The following is a 16836-nucleotide window of genomic DNA, read 5'->3' as shown; positions in this document are numbered from 1 at the left end:
AACATCTCCTCCTCCACACTCTGACCCTCCTGTCTGCGTGGAACAGGCTGAAGAGTGGCTCATCCGTGAAGCGGACCTGATGCCACTGCTGAAAAGTCCATCACAGTCTCTGTCTGGCCCAAACCAGTCGTGTGTGACGTCTAGGCAGTATGAGCATAGGGGCTCTGACAGGTGGCCTTGCTCTAAGGCCAGCAGCATGGAGCCTCCCTGTCCTGTCACTGATGTGGGCATTGTGTCTGCCAGCAGTTTCAGCAGCAGTACAGGTGGCAGATCTGAACCGACCTCTCAGATGAACCAGTCCGATGTGTCAGTCCTGCTCTGATGTGGTCACTTGAGGGAGACTGGATAGTGGACGGTCATCTGTCCTGGCAGTCTGCGGAAACCTTCTCTGCAGTCAGGACACAGTGGAGTAGCTTACTCCATAGTGTCTGGAAACGCTGGCAGATGACATGCCTGCCTGCAGCATGCCAATGGCCCTCTCCCTTGCTTCTGGTGACATTCGAGGTATTATGGAATGCACAGAAAACTGACTAAGTGTGGCCTTTTTCTTGCAGTGACCTTGAGAAGCCAGCGTGCTTGTGGACTGCTATAACAATAATAATTCCTTACAAACAGAGCACTTTTCTGGACACTCCACTCAAAGTGCTTTAAGGGTAATGGGGACTCCCCTCCACCACCACCAGTGTGCAGCCCCCATAGTGCACCAGCACCTCCTACACACCAGCTCTCAGTGGGGAGGAGAGCAGAGTAATGAAGCCAGTTCAGAGATGGGGATTATTAGGAGGCCGTGATTGATAAAAGCCAGGGGGAAATTTGGCCAGGACACTGGATAACACCCCTACTGTTTTCAAGAAATGCCTGGGATTTTGTTATGACCACAGAGAGTCAGGACCTCGGTTTTACATCTCATTCAAAGGTTGGTGCCTTTTTACAGTACAGTGTCCATCACTATATTGGGGCATTAGGACCCACACAGACTGCAGGGTGAGCACCCCCTGCTGGCCCAACTAATACCTCTTCCAGAAGGAGCCTTAGTTTTTCCCAGGAGTCTCCCATCCAGGTACTGGCCAGGCTCACAGCTGCTGAGCTTCAGTGGGATGCCAGTTGTGAGCTGCAGGGTGACATGGCTCCACTGAAGAGCAGGATGTGTGACACACAGACCTCCAGATTGGTCCCTGCAGCACCTCGTCTGCCTCAGGTCCACACTGGTCCACAACCTTGATCCAGTGGGTCATCTCAGACTCCACCTGGGATCCTGTCACTGGACCACAGTGCCTTTAAAGTTTCTGGTTAAATGAAATGCCTGAACTGCTTATAGTGTTTCAGAGTGGACCACAGCAGAGACATTACAAACACAGCGACTAGCATGCTGCCACAAACACTGCTGTTACCATGGCTACAGCACTCACAGTAGTATAACATCTACACAGCAGGGGGTTCGGAACCCACACAGTGGGACCAGACTGCCTGCAACCCGGGCTCGGTTCGGGCTGGGCTCGGATGTGTCGTCGCTCGGGAAGCTTGTGTGGCCACTCTGACTTTCAGGTTGAGGTGAGAAGTGGTTCCCAGAAACTGTTGAACTGAATTAAACTGACACGGCTAAGCAGGTGATTATACGTACTGTATACAGTACACCTGTATGTTGCAGAAATGACATGCATATCTTTTAAAAGACAGCAGGAGTACTGGCAGTTATCATTTTATCCATTAAATGTCATATTTATTTTAAAATATACTTATATAGAATGATTTTATTAAAACTGGCATGACAATGCTAATATGCTCATTAATTGATCGATCGGTTGATGGTTTTGGCTCACATCTGGATACTCCTGGTCACATCTGGACAGATGTGCACACACATTGATACACCCGTTCATATCTGGATACACTTGAGCATGCACCCTGATAAAACAGCACACATCTGGATACACCTGCACACACCCTAATATACCTGTTCACACCTGGACACACCTGCACACAACCTAATACACCTGTTCACATCTGGACACACCTGCAGACACCCTGATATTCCTGTTCACATCTGGACACACCTCCACACATCATGATACACCTGTTCACATCTGGACACACCTGCACACTTCCTGTTCACATCTGTTCACGTCTGGACACACCTGCACACACCCTGATACACCTGTTCACATCTGGACACACCTGCAGACACCCTGATACACCTGTTCACATCTGGATCCACCTGCAGATACCATGATACACCTGTTCACATCTGGACACACCTGCAGACAGCCTGATATTCCTGTCCACATCTGGACACACCTGCACACATCCTAATACACCTGTTCACATATGGACACACCTGCAGACAGCCTGATACTGCTGTCCAGATCTGGACACACCTGCACACATCCTGATACACCTGTTCACATCTGGACACACCTGCACACATCCTGATACACTTGTTCACGTCTGGACACACCTGCACACATCCTGATAATCCTGTTCACATCTGGATGCACCTGCAGACATCCTGATACACCTGTTCACATCTGGACACACCTGCACACATCCTGATACACCTGTTCACGTCTGGATACAATGACCCCCTTCCTTAATGCCCATTCGATTCTGGTGTCAGAATACAGGTCAGTCATAACTCAACGTCAGCCAGACTGTCAGTGTATCATTGTGTCAACATCTCAGTCAGAATATAAGAAAGGTTATAATTGAGAAGAGCCAATTGGACCATTAGTTAGTAGCTAACTGATCTCATCCAGCTGTTCCATGAAAGACACTATGGATCTGGCTTCAATAGCATGGCCACATAGCTTGTTCCAGACTGGTCAGTCCGTGCTCTGAGTCCCTGTGTGTGAGAAAGCAGCAGACCTTCTCTGTTTCAGTTCCTCCAGATTGACCGTGGTCAGAGGAACTGCTGAAGTTAGCCTGACAACCTCAGAAACCCCAATCTCATCTCCCTGGGCTGCTCTGATCCAACTGGTTGTGTTGTCTTTTGCACAGAACTGTGCATTATCAACAGGTTCGTGCATTTCAAAGAATTGCTAGTCTTAGAACGACCTCTTCCCTGTTCTGTCATTTTGTTTATAATAGTCTTACCAAAAGCACCCAAGTTCTCCTGTCTGTCCCTCTCTTTCTGTCGTTTCCTGCACTGAACTTTCTCAAGAAGCTTCGGCTCAGAAGCTGTCTGGGTTTGTGTCATCAGCCCGGCCGTTAGAAAACCCCCGCACGTCTGCACTCTCTGTGGTCAGGAAAGGAAAGGCAGCCGGCGGCTCTGCCTCGAGACGCGGGTGTCGGTCCGGGTCAGCTCCGAACCTCCCGGGAGAGCGCGCGCGACACGGGGGGCGACGTCCAGCGAGTCCCGAGCGCCTGGGGGCTTGAGGGCTCTGCGGCTCTGCGGCTCTAGGGGCTGTGACGCGCAGCTGTAGGCCTCCAGCGGTTCATCCTCCCTCAGCGCCCCGTCGAAATTGATTATCTGCTGCCTTTGAGCGGTTCAAAGCTTCTGCTTTTAACATGACTCTTACCATTATCATGACTTGCATTGTTGTCATTACTGTTATTGCTGAGGTCATAGTGAAATGACAACTGAATTTCCCTCTGCTCTTCATACAAGAGCGATGGGGGGCACGGATGAACCTTAAAACTCCGCAGGGCTAACCTGTTGATGTGCGCGCTGTGGCACCCTTGGAGACAACCCTGGGGCGCGCTGTGCCCCGGCCCCAGCTCCGCACGCAGCCCAGGCCAGCCCACCGCCGCTGGCCCCGGGGCTCGGTACACCTGTCGCGGGGCGGGTGCGTGTGCCGCCGGCGGCTCACCTTGGACCTTGTGAAGGTAGAGCTTGAGGCCGCTGCGCAGCTGGGGGTCGCCGACCTTGTCCAGCTGCCTGAAGAGCGTGTTGATGCTGCTCTTGACGGCCTCGTGGCGCTTCACCTCCAGCCGGATGGCCGTGGAGTGCGCGAGCTTGACGCTCATCTTGGGCTGCTCTTCCGAGTCTCCGAGACCCGCTCTCCATCCGGCACCCCGCTCCGCTCTTCGGCCGCTACAGCGCCCCGGCCTCAGCCCCCCTCATTCCTCGAATCGACCAAATAAATCAACAGAAACCGGCAGGAGGACCGAGTTCAAATGCAAATGCCAACAGCTCTTTTTTTTTCTGAGAGAGAGAGAGAGGAAAAAAAGTTTCTCAGCAATCGTGTTTTTCGGTTTCCTCTCTCTGTATCGCCGACTCGACTTCCTGATTTTTTAAGTAATGACAGCTCGTGTTTTTTTTTCTTCAGACGAGATCTAACACCTGATAGAGGTGCTGACGTCACCTCGGGTTCGTTGAGCGGGAGCCGGAGGGCTGAGAGGGGCTCGAGCCGGCACCGGCACTCTGGACCACCTGGGGGCTCAGAACCCGCACTGTGGGACCGGACTCCCCGCCGCCCGTGGCTCGGTTCGGGCTGGGCTCAGATGCCTCAAGTCGCTCAGGAAGCTCGTGTGGCCACTCTGGGCTTCGGGTTAAGGCGAGAGGTGGTTCCCAGAAACTCTTTAATCTTAAACAACTGACACGCCGTAGCAGGTGATTAGTACAGTACAGTATATGTACTGTATACAGGATGCTTGCATGTTGCAGAAATTACATGCATATTTTTTAAAATACAGCTGGAGTACACATTTGTAGGAGCACACACACACAAAATCACAATTATGATTTTTTATCCATTAAATGTCTCGTTTATCTTTAAATACACACATATAGAATCATTTGTAACGATCGCTAAAGTAGCTGTGGAATATTTCGGCACAGAAGAGCGAGAATTGACACCCCTGCTCATTTCAGCGAGACTGTCAGGCCGATTCGATGCTTTTTCAGGCCATGCGCTGCTCAGGCCACAGGGGGAAAGATGGCGCTTTGTCTCCACCATGTGGATACTCCTGGGAACTGCGTCCAAAAACAGATTACAGTACTGCAGTTACATTTCTATACTACACTATGGCCGTTAGTCACATTTAATCGTGTTTCATGTTGAAAAGAGAAGGCTGGGGTGCCTTCTTCGGGTGTCACACCCGAAGGTCGCGCAAAATCACCAATTTTTAAAATCGGAATTCTTCAAAGTTATAGTTATGGAAACTCCGGTTCTTGGGGACTGAAATGTCTTCTGATATTTATTCACAATGATCTCATCCAAGACCTCACTGGTTTGACTGATCACAATTCAGTCGTGTCAGGTCTTCACAAACTCAGGCTTGAGTGATGACATATTACTGGACTGGGCTCTCAGAACCAGGACTAGAGACTCCTAGCGTTACAGTTGCAGTCACAGTAGCGATATAAGCACACAACAACTGCAGACAGAAATTGTTTTTCAGTAATTTATTTAGAGTAATAAATAGTTAATAAATTAATTGCTTACAATTAGATAGCGCTTTTCTTGACACTCCACTCAAAACGCTTTACAGGTAATGGGGACTCCCCTCCACCACCACCAACATGCAGCCCCACCTGGATGATGCGACAGCAGGCATAGTGCGCCAGAACGCTCACCACACACCAGCTATTAGTAAGGAGGAGAACAGAGTGATGAAGCCAGTTCAGAGATGGGGACTATTAGGAGGCCATGATTGGTAAGGGCCAATGGGAAATTTGGCCAGGATGCCGGAGTTACACCCCTACTCTTTTCAAAAAACACCCTGGGATTTTTAATGTCCACAGAGAGTCAGGGCCTCGGTTTTACTTCTCATCCGAAGGACGGTGCCTGTTTACAGTATAGTGTCCCCGTCACTGTACTGGGGCATTAGGACCCACACAGACCACAGGGTGAGCGCCCCCTGCTGGCCCCACCAACACCTCTTCCAGCAGCAACCTTAGTTTTTCCCAGGAGGTCTCTAATCCAGGTACTGACCATGTTCACACCTGCTGAGCTTCAGTGGGCTGCCAGGTGTGAGCTGCAGGGTGATATGGCTGCTGGCTGTGTTAATTCAGTTTATCATGTACTAGGGAGACAAACTGTACGTGTGGAGAGCCACGCCTAATTACCGTACAGATTGAACTGCATTGTTTAAGGGAGGCTTTTGTTGTGGTGTGGGTCACGTTTCTCTGCCCGGACACTTGCTCACTCGGTTCAGGAAAAGAAAGTGACTTTCCACTGTCCAGAGATCTCATCCAGGTCACTGCGTAGTTAATTCAAAGTGTGCGCATAGTTTTATTATTATAATTAATTATAATAATAATAATAATAATAAACTTTATTTTATATAGCGCCTTTAAAGGTGGCTTCTCAAAGCGCTTTACAGGATGACAATAACAATAAATAAGAAAATTTCACAAGACAGGACATAATTATAATTACAACAATACACCAATAACAATAGAGGAGACCGTGGAAGATGGTATTAAGAAGAGCAGAGGGGTGAAGAATGGAAGCAGTTAAGTAAAGGCTTTTCTGAAAAGGAGGGTTTTGAGTCTGGATTTGAAGGAGTTTAGAGAAGGTGACTCTCTAATATCCTTGGGCAAGGAGTTCCAGAGCTTGGGGGCATAGCAGGAGAAGGCCCTGTCGCCCATACAATGTAGACGGGCTTGGGGGACAGTAAGGAGGGCAGAATTTGAAGAGCGGAGGTTGCGAGGTGGGGAGTAGGGCGATAAAAGTTCAGACAGGTATTGAGGTGCCAAGCCATGTAAAGCCTTGTAGGTGAGCATGAGGATTTTAAAGTCTACGCGGAATTTGACCGGAAGCCAGTGCAAGGACTCCAGGATAGGAGTAATGTGAACACTTGCACTAGATCTGGTCAGGATTCTGGCTGCTGAATTTTGGACATACTGCAGCTTGTTCAGAGTAGATTTAGATACCCCAGGGAGCAGAGCATTGCAGTAGTCAATTCGAGAGAATACAAATATGTTGATCAGCTTTTCAGCCACAGTTAATGATAGCATAGGGCGTAGTCTTGCGATATTTCTAAGGTGAAAAAAAGATGTTTTGACAGTATGCTGTACATGTGGGTCGAATGTTAAGCCAGAATCGAATATTATTATTATTATTATTATTCCTGCAGTCGGATAAACACAAGTAACGTGTGCGTGGGACACAACACCTAGCACGAAACAGAGCAGTCACAAACACAGCAGTATGGAGGTCAGGGCCGGGGGCTTATGCGCCGAGTCAATATTAACATTAACACCACAGGAGAGCAGGTGCCATAGAAGTTAAAAAAATCAGCAACTTTCACTACCGAGAAAACCACACTCTAGCTGGAATCCTAGGCTGTGAGCAACTCATCGCCCAATCAACCCAGAGACACAACACAGAACATTTCTTAAGATGCCATTCAACGTAATATTCTTGATCTATTTATATGCAGTCCACACTCGTGATGTATCACGTACTGTATGTAACGGTACGCTTCGCTGCACAACATGCCACCCCCCGCTAAGATTGACGGCCGGAGTGCAGCCAATGAGAATCAGAAACAGGCCTTAAACAAAAGGTTGCTCCCGGATGGCTCCACCCCCCACAGGTTATGGTAACCAATAAGAGCCCCCAAGGTGGTCTAACCGACGCTTCTTCCAACCAATCATTCGAGAGTCTCGCTCGAGGTCCGCGATGACGTTCGTGAGGTGAGTGAGCTCTTTATTGACCGGCGGGAAACGGGGGGCGGGAGATGATGATGAGTGACAGGGCCCTCACCCAATAATTCGGCAGGAGGTTGACGGCAGCAGGGAGGAAATCCGTTCTGCAGATTTAAAGAGACAGTGCCTCTCCCTGTTACGGGTTGGGATTGGTTTCGTCTCTGGGCTATAGATCAATAGATGACAAAGTAAGCGTTATTTAAGCCAGTAAATACCGTTCCTTTACATTCGAGAGTTTATAAATCGAGTTCCGAAGATGGTCTGCGGCGGATTTACGTGCTCAAAAAATGCGCTTTGCTCCCTTAACGTGGTTTATATGGTGAGTATGGAGGCTAACGCAGCCTGCTCTGTTGTTCCTCTGTTCGGGTGAAGGTCCAGTTCACTAGCGCGGCAGTGATTTCCTTACCGCTGGTGGGTTGGGTCTCTCTCTCCAGGTGGAGGGACTGTCCACAAGCGCTGAAAATGAAAATCCCGTCACGAACTGAATTGTACAGACAACCCTCATCTCCTCGAACAGAAGCAATAACCACTGCTTCTCTGTCTAGAGACGCCAGTAAAAAAAAAAACCTGCGAGTTAGGAGAATAGTATCCGGCGACCATGTCAGAGTCGTTTGCGAAAATAAATCGTTGTTTTTTTTTAAAATAAAGTGGACCTTTAGTCTATGAAAACCGAGGCGTTGCTGTTCTCAGCAGTGGCAGAGGTTATCGCAGGCCCGCAGAGAGTAACGGAGAGTGTCCTCTGTCCGGGGTGACGTCAGCGGAGACTGGCCACAGTGTTTGGTGGTCAGCGGTGGCCGGCAGATCGGGGTGCTGGCTTCTGACTTCGCGTCGTTTGAGTTCAAGCCCAGCGGTGTCGTGGCGCTGCTGTGGTCCGGTTCGGCTGTGATCGGTGTCGTCCGTAAGACGGTTGGGTGCGCAGGAAATGGAAGCGTACCTCCGTCTCCTGTGGCAAAACCGTCAGTGACACGACAGTTCATTTGAAAACAGTCGTGGTAGGTTTTGCGGTTGATCCTTTCCAAACTCTCGTTAACGGCCTGGGTATTTATCGGATCAGCGGAATGTAGTTTATGCGACCGGATGCCGAGCAGACTCTCGGTTAAAGAGTCTTCAGCCCTGCCTGAACCTACAACCTCCCAGACGGGAGTCCCGGGTCAAGACCCCTGAGCGCTGTCCCGCAGTCCAGGGTCTGCTGGCGGGGGGCAGCTGCGTTACTAATGACCTGAGCCTTCAGCTCAGCCCTGTCCTCCTCTCTCTGGACTGGTCCGCTGTCCATTTCTGCCCTTACTTTCCCAAGACCTAAGCTTATTATTAATTATTATTATTAATTAGCTTCCTTCATAAGCTTATTATTAATGATAATTAATAAGCTAAAATCCTCTAATGCTCAAACACAGGACATGGTCCCTATCATTGGCTTCAGCACAGAGCAGCTTAAAACCTTGAGTGTCTCAGTGTGCTCCATACGTGCGCTCAGGGTAGACGCAGAGACCTCTGGGAGCATGACTGTAAGGCCATCATACTTGTGAGTGACAGCAGGGGCTCATTAAGGATGGTTGTTGCCACAGAAGAGCTTCATTATTTAGCCGTGCATCAGGATTCTTAATCCTTTTCCCGTGACAGGAGGGAAAATGTTTTTTTTTTTAATGGAAACAAACAGACCCAGAGCTCATGGGTTCTGTTTCCCGCCTGACCTCTGGGGACCGGGGACTTCTCTGTGCTGATTGCCAACTCCTTCCGTCAGTAATTGATTTAATCGCCCAGACTAGACACTGGAAGTCCCTTGTAGGTTCGGTCAGGGGCGGCACTGTAATTTCAAGCCTAATTAAAAAGTGTAGGTGTGACCGTGGCGGTTCCGCGCGGGCTCGTGCCCTCGCCGCTCCACCCCGCCGGTTCGTCCTGCAACCCCTGGGGCGCGATCCCGGGTCTCCGGCGTAACGGGGAACCAGCCGAGTGAGCTAAAGGAGACCTCCCCCAGCCCAGGCGGCTGAGGTCCCTGCTACGCCCAGGGAGGGCGATGACGTCATCGTATCCAAATGACTCCGCTACACAGGGACTCCATTCATTTCTAGTCTAATTAAAAAGTGTTTCCTTCCTTTCCTTCCGCTGGAGTCCTCCTGCAGTCCATTGGCCGTAGCTGTGAGTGACCGGTGCTGATTCCCGGGCTGAGCCGAGTGTTCTGCATGGTCCGGTCTGTGTGGGGCTGGACTGGAGACCGAGGGAGAACCGGGTGTGAGACTGGATTCTCCGTTGCGCGCTTTGTGCTTGACAAAGACCCGGGTTCGATTCCGGTAGTGGCCGAGAGCGCCGGTCGAGTCGAGGTGTGAGCGGCTGTGGGACGGCGTCTTGATGGGAGAGCGCCCCGCCCCCCCCAGCCCTCTGTGGGCCCAGCTTGCCCTGTCGAGGTGAAGGCCTTGTGGCTGTTCTGTGGCTCCGCTGGCCGGGAGGTGGCGATCTAGCCCGCCAGCGAGGCCTTCTGGAGGAGCGGTGCACGAAGCTGGCGACTGTTCTTGTGGTTTTGAGCTCTCGCAGAAAGAATCCGTGTATGGTCGTGTGAGAATCGGCTGTGAGTGAAAGAGTTGAGAGAGGCGTAGGAAGTTGGCCATGTGTCCACTGTGATCTCGGGTTGTTGAACTAGGGTCACATGTTCCTCATGTATCACGGTCTGTACTTTGCACTTTCCAGTTCTTCTTTCTGTGTTGCTCAACACGCTGTCTCCCTCGCTTGTCGCGAGCAACCCTGTAATTGGGTTTTGCCAGATCTCTGAAGGGAGTAGCCCAGTCTGTTTTTATTTCATGTTTGACGCTGGTAGATCTTGGTGCAGAACCTTAAGAGAGTCTCAGCATCCAAGTCTGTTAATAATAATTGTTTACACTTATATAGCGCTTTATACACTCCACTCAAAGCGTTTTACAGGTAATGGGAACTCCTCTCCACCACCTGGATGATGTGACAGCAGCCATAGTGCACCAGCTCTTTCACCACACACCAGCTCTAAGTGGGGAGGAGAGCAGAGTGATGAAGCCAGTTCAGAGATGGGGATTATTAGGAGGCCATGATTGATAAGGGCCAATGGGAAATTTGGCCAGGATGCTGGGGTTACACCTCTACTCTTTTTGAGAAGTGTCCTGGGATTTTTCCTGACCACAGAGAGTCAGGACATCCTGAAGGATAGTGTCCCTGTAGCTATATACATTAGGACCCACACAGACCGCAGGGTGAGCGCCCCCTACTGGCCCCACTAACACCTCTTCCAGCAGCAACCTTAATTTCCCAGGAGGACTCCATCCAGGTACTGACCAGGCTCACACCTGCTGAGCTTCAGTGGGCTGACAGGTGTGAGTTGCAGGGTGATTTGGCTGCTGACTGTTGTGTGACAGATGAAATAGGGAAGGCAGTTCGCCTTTGGTCCTTCTTCTGAAAGTATCCACAGTTTCAATCGGTCTACATGCCTTCCTGAAGAGTAGCTCACCTCCCTCTTTGCCAGCAGCCTCACGTGAAGGCTTCAGAAGTGTATGTGTGCTGTTCTGGATGTTGCCATGTGTCCCTCTGTGTGTCTTCCAGCTGGTGGGGCTGCTCCTGATTGGCGTGGCAGCCTGGGGGAAGGGTTTCGGCATCGTGTCCAGCATCCACATCATCGGCGGGGTCATCGCTGTGGGTGTCTTCCTGCTGCTCATCGCCGTGGTCGGGCTGATCGGTGCCATCAACCACCACCAAGTCATGCTCTTCTTTGTATCCTTTCTCCCTGGTGGCGGCCTCGCCCGAGCCGAGCCCCCCAGCACCCGGCGGCACCTCGGGTTCATGTTGGGGTGGAGGGTTACGGGGAAGTCACCATTGGTTCCTGAGTATAAGACTTGGGATGGGAGACCTTTCTTTATGCAAAGGGGTGGGGGGTGTCTATAACAAGCTGCCAGCTCCCCGAGGCGCTTCAAGGACCAGCTGGAGGAGGTCCTCGCGTCGGGCCACAAGACCTCCTCTTGTTTGTTAGTGTACTTGTGTCCTTCTCTGTGCCCTGCGTGGCTGAACTGCTAGGTGGTGTGTCTGTGTTCCTTGACCTGGCTCTCTCTCTCAGTATATGGTCATCCTCTTCCTCGTCTTCCTCTTTCAGTTTGGAGTGTCCTGCTCCTGCCTAGCCATAAACCGGGACCAGCAGGTGAGTTAGCCGCATCGACACCCCTCTCATACGCTTGTGTGTTCCCCCGTTTGCTCCTTCCCTCTCCCCAGAGCGGAGGGGGCTGATCTGGTGCCTCGGGGGTCTCGCCCTCGCGTTCCCGCCCCCGTGACGGCTCCGTGTGTTTTGCGCAGGTGAAGCTGCTGAACTCGACCTGGGGCATCATGGGTAACGCCACCCGGCAGGACCTGGAGACGCGGCTGAACTGCTGCGGCCTGCTCAACACCACGGAGGCGCAGGCGCAGTTCCTGAACGACGTGGGCGCCTGCCACGCGGTGAGCCAGCGGGCCAGCGGGGCCGCCGATCGCCGGCCGGGGGCTGTTGCGAATTTTGATCTCGTGGGTGACGCGGTTGCCCTCCCTCTCGCTCCAGGAATGCAAGCTGAAGGCGTCCTGCCACACCTGTGGGGAGAAGATGCTCCAGCACTCCACCGAGGCGCTGCAGATCCTGGGCGGCGTGGGGCTCTTCTTCAGCTTCACGGAGGTCCGTCTGCCTGGGGCTGGGCTGGTCTCCCCCAGCCGCGCGCGCTCGATAGCCGAACCGTCTCGGAGTCTCCCTTTCATCGCACTGAGTTTTGTCCTCTTCGTGTTTCAGATCCTGGGGGTGTGGCTGGCTGTGCGATACAGAAACCAGAAGGATCCCAGAGCGAACCCCAGTGCCTTCCTATAGTGACCCCTTTACATTCGCTCACACCCCACTGGACAGGTCGTCAAGTACGCGCACACACCGTTACCCAGCTATCCAGACCGGCAGACACACACAGTCATGTAGCTAAAGACGCACACGTAGGAGGCGGTCCAGCGCACACAGACACACGTGAAACACGCCCATACTCTTACACCTACACAGTCGAACACACCGATAGGCACCCTTCCGGCACAGCCTCCGTAGTTAGCCTCGCCTCTTCCTGAGCCCGGGGTGGCGCAGGATCGCCCACCCGTACGTCCTCCGCCACAGAGAGGTGTCCAGCCCTGGCGCGGGCGAGTGCCAAGGCCTGCAGCTTTCGTTGAGGCCTTCCCTTGGATCAGCTCCAGCCGGTCTCGCTGGCGGACGCAAGCAGTGGAGAGTTGAGTCGGGACCAGGGCTGGAGACCTCTGCGTGGCAGAACCCCATGGTACCGGACCTGGCATCGGCAGCCTGGAAGCACGCTAGGTCAGGCCCGCAGGCAAGGAAGGAGGCCAAGGGATCTGCTTGCTTTGTCCCCCTGTGCATGATGGCAAGGCTCACTGTTCCAGTCCTGCCCCACCTCGCCCCACCACCCTTGGGGTTTGCAGTGCCAACACCTACCCCCCCCCACCACCATCTGCGCCATCCTCGATGCGAGGAGACTGTTTCCTGTGTGGCGAACCAGCCAGGATGTCCGACGGCCTGCCTGCAGCGCTGCTCGGGCCGGAATCTTCTCCGCTTTCAGCCGGACTAACGGATCTTGTTGTCTTCACGGGAGGTGGGGCGTTTCTGACCCTTGTTATCGTGTTTAATCTGCGGCCTCGTGCTGCTGATGGAGACGCTCTTGACACGAGGTATGTTTGCCCTCTGAAAACGCATTCTGGAACCTGGGGGGGGGCAGTGCGTCAGGCTGTCCGATCGGTCCTGTAGCCCGATCAATTAGGAATGGGCGAGGCTGGGGTTTGGCACAGACGCTGTGGGCCTCTGGGAGCTGGCGGGGGGGTCTACAGTCGCTGCTGTGTGTGATCGTCCTGGTACGTGGCTGCTCTGCGCTGCTGAGGGAAGCAGCCCCGGCCATCTCCTTCCTGCCCCTCTGCTTGGGGGCCTTCAGTCCAGCAGGACTGTCCTCTCTCCTCCGCCCAGAGTCCCACAGGTTTTCCAAGGAGTTTAAGCTCCTGCTTGGGAATAACTGTCAGGAGGGCTTTACTGTTTAATCCAGGGCTTCTGTCTCCAGCTGCAGTCTCCTGGTTCTCGTTCCAACTGAACCTGCGATTTCTTAATTACTTAAGCAATTACAGGCGTAATTAATCCTAATGGAGGTGATGTTTATTCCCCAACGCTGCCGCTGTGAAATTGCTTACCTGACTGCTGCTGCTGGCCAGAACAGAACAGATCAGCTGGAACAGGGGTGTCCGACTCCAGTACCAACAGGCTTCTTTTCAACATTCGTTAAAGCTTCTGTTAAATCAGCATTAAAAGCTGGTCCAGTTTAATTAGCCAATAATTAGTTTGAGCGGGCTGTTAAAAGTTTGAGCTGGCAGGGGCGAGGCCAGGGGTGGGTGACCTTGACTCCTCTGCTCTGTTGCACATTGCATCCGTTCCAGCTTTACCACTCCAGACTCCAGGGGCAATTAAGCAATTGATGGTCAGTTCCGTAATCCAGTGCAAGGATCCGAGGTGTGTGATGTGCTGGACTGGACGGGCCAAACCACCCATATGATAAGCCAGGTTGTTTCCTCGGGCCTGCACTGCTCCTACAGGACCCCAGTCCCTCGGCCTCATAGGGATTCATTAAGGCTGTACGTAATTGGATGAGTCTGTGTTGGATGGGAAGCCAGAAGCCACTGGTGTCCCGGCAGCTGTCTTCATCATGGTCCTCATGATCAGTGCTGTTCTGCCACATCTGGGAGTGGCTTTCACAGTGAGGTAGATCGTTTCTTTTTAATGTGATAAAGTGCTCAAGTTTGATGTTTTTCCATGGTGTTGCTATTAAGTGCTTCTCATTTCTGACAAAATTCTTAACTTTAATTTTTGTCTTAACTTAGCGCTCGTAGGGCGAGTCGCGTCTGTTCCTCTCCCCCTGTCCCGGGTTCCAGTCCGGGCTGCCCAGTTCTTCCCCGTGACCTCGCAGCGCGCCGATGGCCCTGGGAGTGAAATTCCGGCATTTCTGTGCTCCTAGCCGGGCAGGCGGGGGCAGCTAGGAGGGGGGACCTGATGTGGAAAATGGGGTGCAGTCAAGTGTGGGCCCTTCCGGCCCATCCTGCCATCTCCAGCTCTGCCCAATCCCATTATTCCCAGCGTCTCCAGAGCTGCTCCTGGCGGGGGTACAGGAATGGCCAGATTTCCTTCCGGTCCAGCTCTGTTCCGTGAGCCAGTCAGTTGGGAAATTAACAGCTGGCTTCACAGCCACTCATTACTTCCTGGATGATCCTTCCAGCCTCCACTAATGCAAGGGATAACCGCCTGCTGTAGACGTGAGGCCCTCTTGGTGCCCTGGGGGCTGGTGGGGAAACGGGGCTCCTGTCCAGGCAGCTCTGGTGATGTCGCTGGACAAGCAGTGGGTATGAATGCCAGGTGGCACAGCTGGGCAGCTCCTGCCCTCCACAGCCCCTTCCTGCATCTCTTCCCTTTGTGCGGTCATCAATATTTTTTTAATGGTGCATTTTGTTGTGATTCCTGATTTTGCCATGAATACACTGTAACAAGGTGAGCGCCACCTGCTCTGCTGCCAATGTTGGTGTCAAGAGGACAAGGGCTTCTGCTCTCTGGGGGGTGGGACAGGCTTCCCTCTGTAGCCTCAGTGCCCAAGAGACCAGGCTCCCCAACTTGGGGGTCTTGGGGCCACAGTCCAGCTTTTCTAGGTCTCTTTAAGACATTACCAGCACAAGACTGGAACAGTTTTGTTATTGGCCTCACTCAAGACTTAATTGGTTTAATATAACCCAGATCTATAAGTCTTTTTGTAGTTGATTCAAAGAGAGACCCAGAAAACCCACTGGTGGACGGGGAAAGATTGGATGAAGAATTATGTGGAACCAGGACCCGGAGGTATTGTGGACAGTTCCAGTGCTAATGGAAGCATGCCTGCAGCTACAGAGGGTCTGGCATGCATCTGCTTTGAGCCAAATGACAGTTCAAATACATTAAGTCACAGGATACAGGGTTAGTTTTATAGCTGCTGCACGGCAGTTAAGTCATTCCTTGTTAGTCCAGTAGCTTGTGTTGATGTACTGAAGCAGCATTGTCCAGTCCTGGGCCCGGGGGTGTCAGTGTGTCTGCAGGGTGTCCAGTCCTGGTGCTGGGGCGGTCAGTGTACCTGGAAGTGTTTCACGTCTCTTTAGAGCAGCAGTGACACCAGAAGAGCCGAGAGAAGCTGCTGAACTGGCCCAGATAAGATCATAACCAGCTGGTTTTGCTTGTTAAGTACTGATTAGAGAGGGGGTCCCCTCAGTCACAGGTCTTGTTAATCTGCACTAGTGGGACCAGGATCAGGGCTGGATGCTCCTGTCACTTCCTGTTTAATTTCCTCTGTGTCCGACTGGCAGCTCCCCCCTGCAGTCGTCCTCCCACCTGCCTGATTTCCCTGTTTTTAGGCATCAGTTTTGAAGTGTAAATAGTAATTAAAGATTAAATAAAGAGACAATAAAACAAATCTCCTGGCCTGTGCCTTTTGCTTTGAGCGCTGGGGAAAAAGTCTGGGAAAACCGAATTTCCAGAAATCCCCTGGTCTTTGGGAAGTCAGGCAAGCGCCTGTCTCTGAAACAGGAAGAGGTGATACAAAATGGGCAGTTGCTTCCAGGTGGCGCTCTGCGAGGAGGTAAGAAGCTTGCCTTATTAATCGTGACAATAGGAGTAATTAGTTTAATGAATTAAACTGCTGGCTGGGCACATGAGTGGGCAAGCAGATCACAGATCAGGTCTATAGGAATGGCCCTGACTTTCAGTTAGGGGCCAAGGAACAATTAAACCAATAGCTGGGTCAGATCATTGGTCTTATTATCAAATTCACTCCTTGTCAATTCATGTTTTATAGGTAATTTACAATCCTCCATTACTAATGACCCAGAAACAGTGGTAATAAAGACAAATTAATTGATTAAGAGTCCAGGCTGGCATGACCAGAAGACAAGTTGACCACACAGGGTGAACAGCTGTGCTGGGGCATTACAATTCTACATATACCTACTGGTATTGTTCCAGCACGGCTCTCAATTACACAACGAAACCCTTGTTTGAACTGGCTGACTGTTGTCAGCTCTTAATATGCTATAGGTGGTCTTTTAGTTATCACACTTTGCAAGTAAAATAATCAAACAATATTTGCATATGTACAATGGCACTGTTTCTAAAACATAAGTCCAAATGACAGTTAACACGCAAAGTCACAGGATGTTACGTGGAATTAGTG

At 51.7% G+C, this 16836-nt stretch overlaps 2 protein-coding genes across 3 annotated transcripts in view; one reads left to right on the top strand and one right to left on the bottom strand.

The window, feature by feature from the left end:
- agap2 (ArfGAP with GTPase domain, ankyrin repeat and PH domain 2) overlaps positions 1 to 4227 on the bottom strand; it is a 36968-nt gene extending 32741 nt beyond the window's left edge. For both annotated transcript variants that reach the window (XM_069199120.1, XM_069199123.1), the window contains exon 1: positions 3807 to 4227. In XM_069199120.1, coding sequence (XP_069055221.1) covers positions 3807 to 3963 — 157 coding nt within the window. In that variant the 5' untranslated portion in view covers positions 3964 to 4227. The remainder of the gene's footprint in view (positions 1 to 3806) is intronic.
- A 3462-nt stretch (positions 4228 to 7689) lies between these two features.
- tspan31 (tetraspanin 31) lies at positions 7690 to 16080 on the top strand. The gene is made up of 6 exons (XM_006629219.3): positions 7690 to 7913; positions 11156 to 11323; positions 11664 to 11744; positions 11897 to 12037; positions 12135 to 12245; positions 12357 to 16080. Exons 1-6 carry the CDS (start codon positions 7851 to 7853, stop codon positions 12429 to 12431), a joined length of 639 nt encoding a protein of 212 aa, XP_006629282.1. The 5' UTR covers positions 7690 to 7850; the 3' UTR covers positions 12432 to 16080.
- The last annotated feature ends 756 nt before the right edge of the window (positions 16081 to 16836 follow it).

The sequence above is a fragment of the Lepisosteus oculatus genome, chromosome 1 (genome assembly GCF_040954835.1).
Source record: "Lepisosteus oculatus isolate fLepOcu1 chromosome 1, fLepOcu1.hap2, whole genome shotgun sequence".
Lineage (NCBI taxonomy): Eukaryota > Metazoa > Chordata > Actinopteri > Semionotiformes > Lepisosteidae > Lepisosteus > Lepisosteus oculatus.
The sequence above is the reverse complement of the archived record's forward strand: the minus strand, read 5'-3'. Positions and strand labels throughout refer to the sequence as shown.

Coding starts and splice junctions, on each gene's coding strand:
- tspan31 (XM_006629219.3), top strand. CDS start 7,851: ATGGTCTGCGGCGGATTTACGTGCTCAAAAAATGCGCTTTGCTCCCTT. Junction 11,324..11,663: donor ACCAAGTCATGCTCTTCTTT/GTATCCTTTCTC, acceptor TCTCTCTCTCAG/TATATGGTCATCCTCTTCCT. Junction 12,246..12,356: donor TCTTCTTCAGCTTCACGGAG/GTCCGTCTGCCT, acceptor TTCGTGTTTCAG/ATCCTGGGGGTGTGGCTGGC.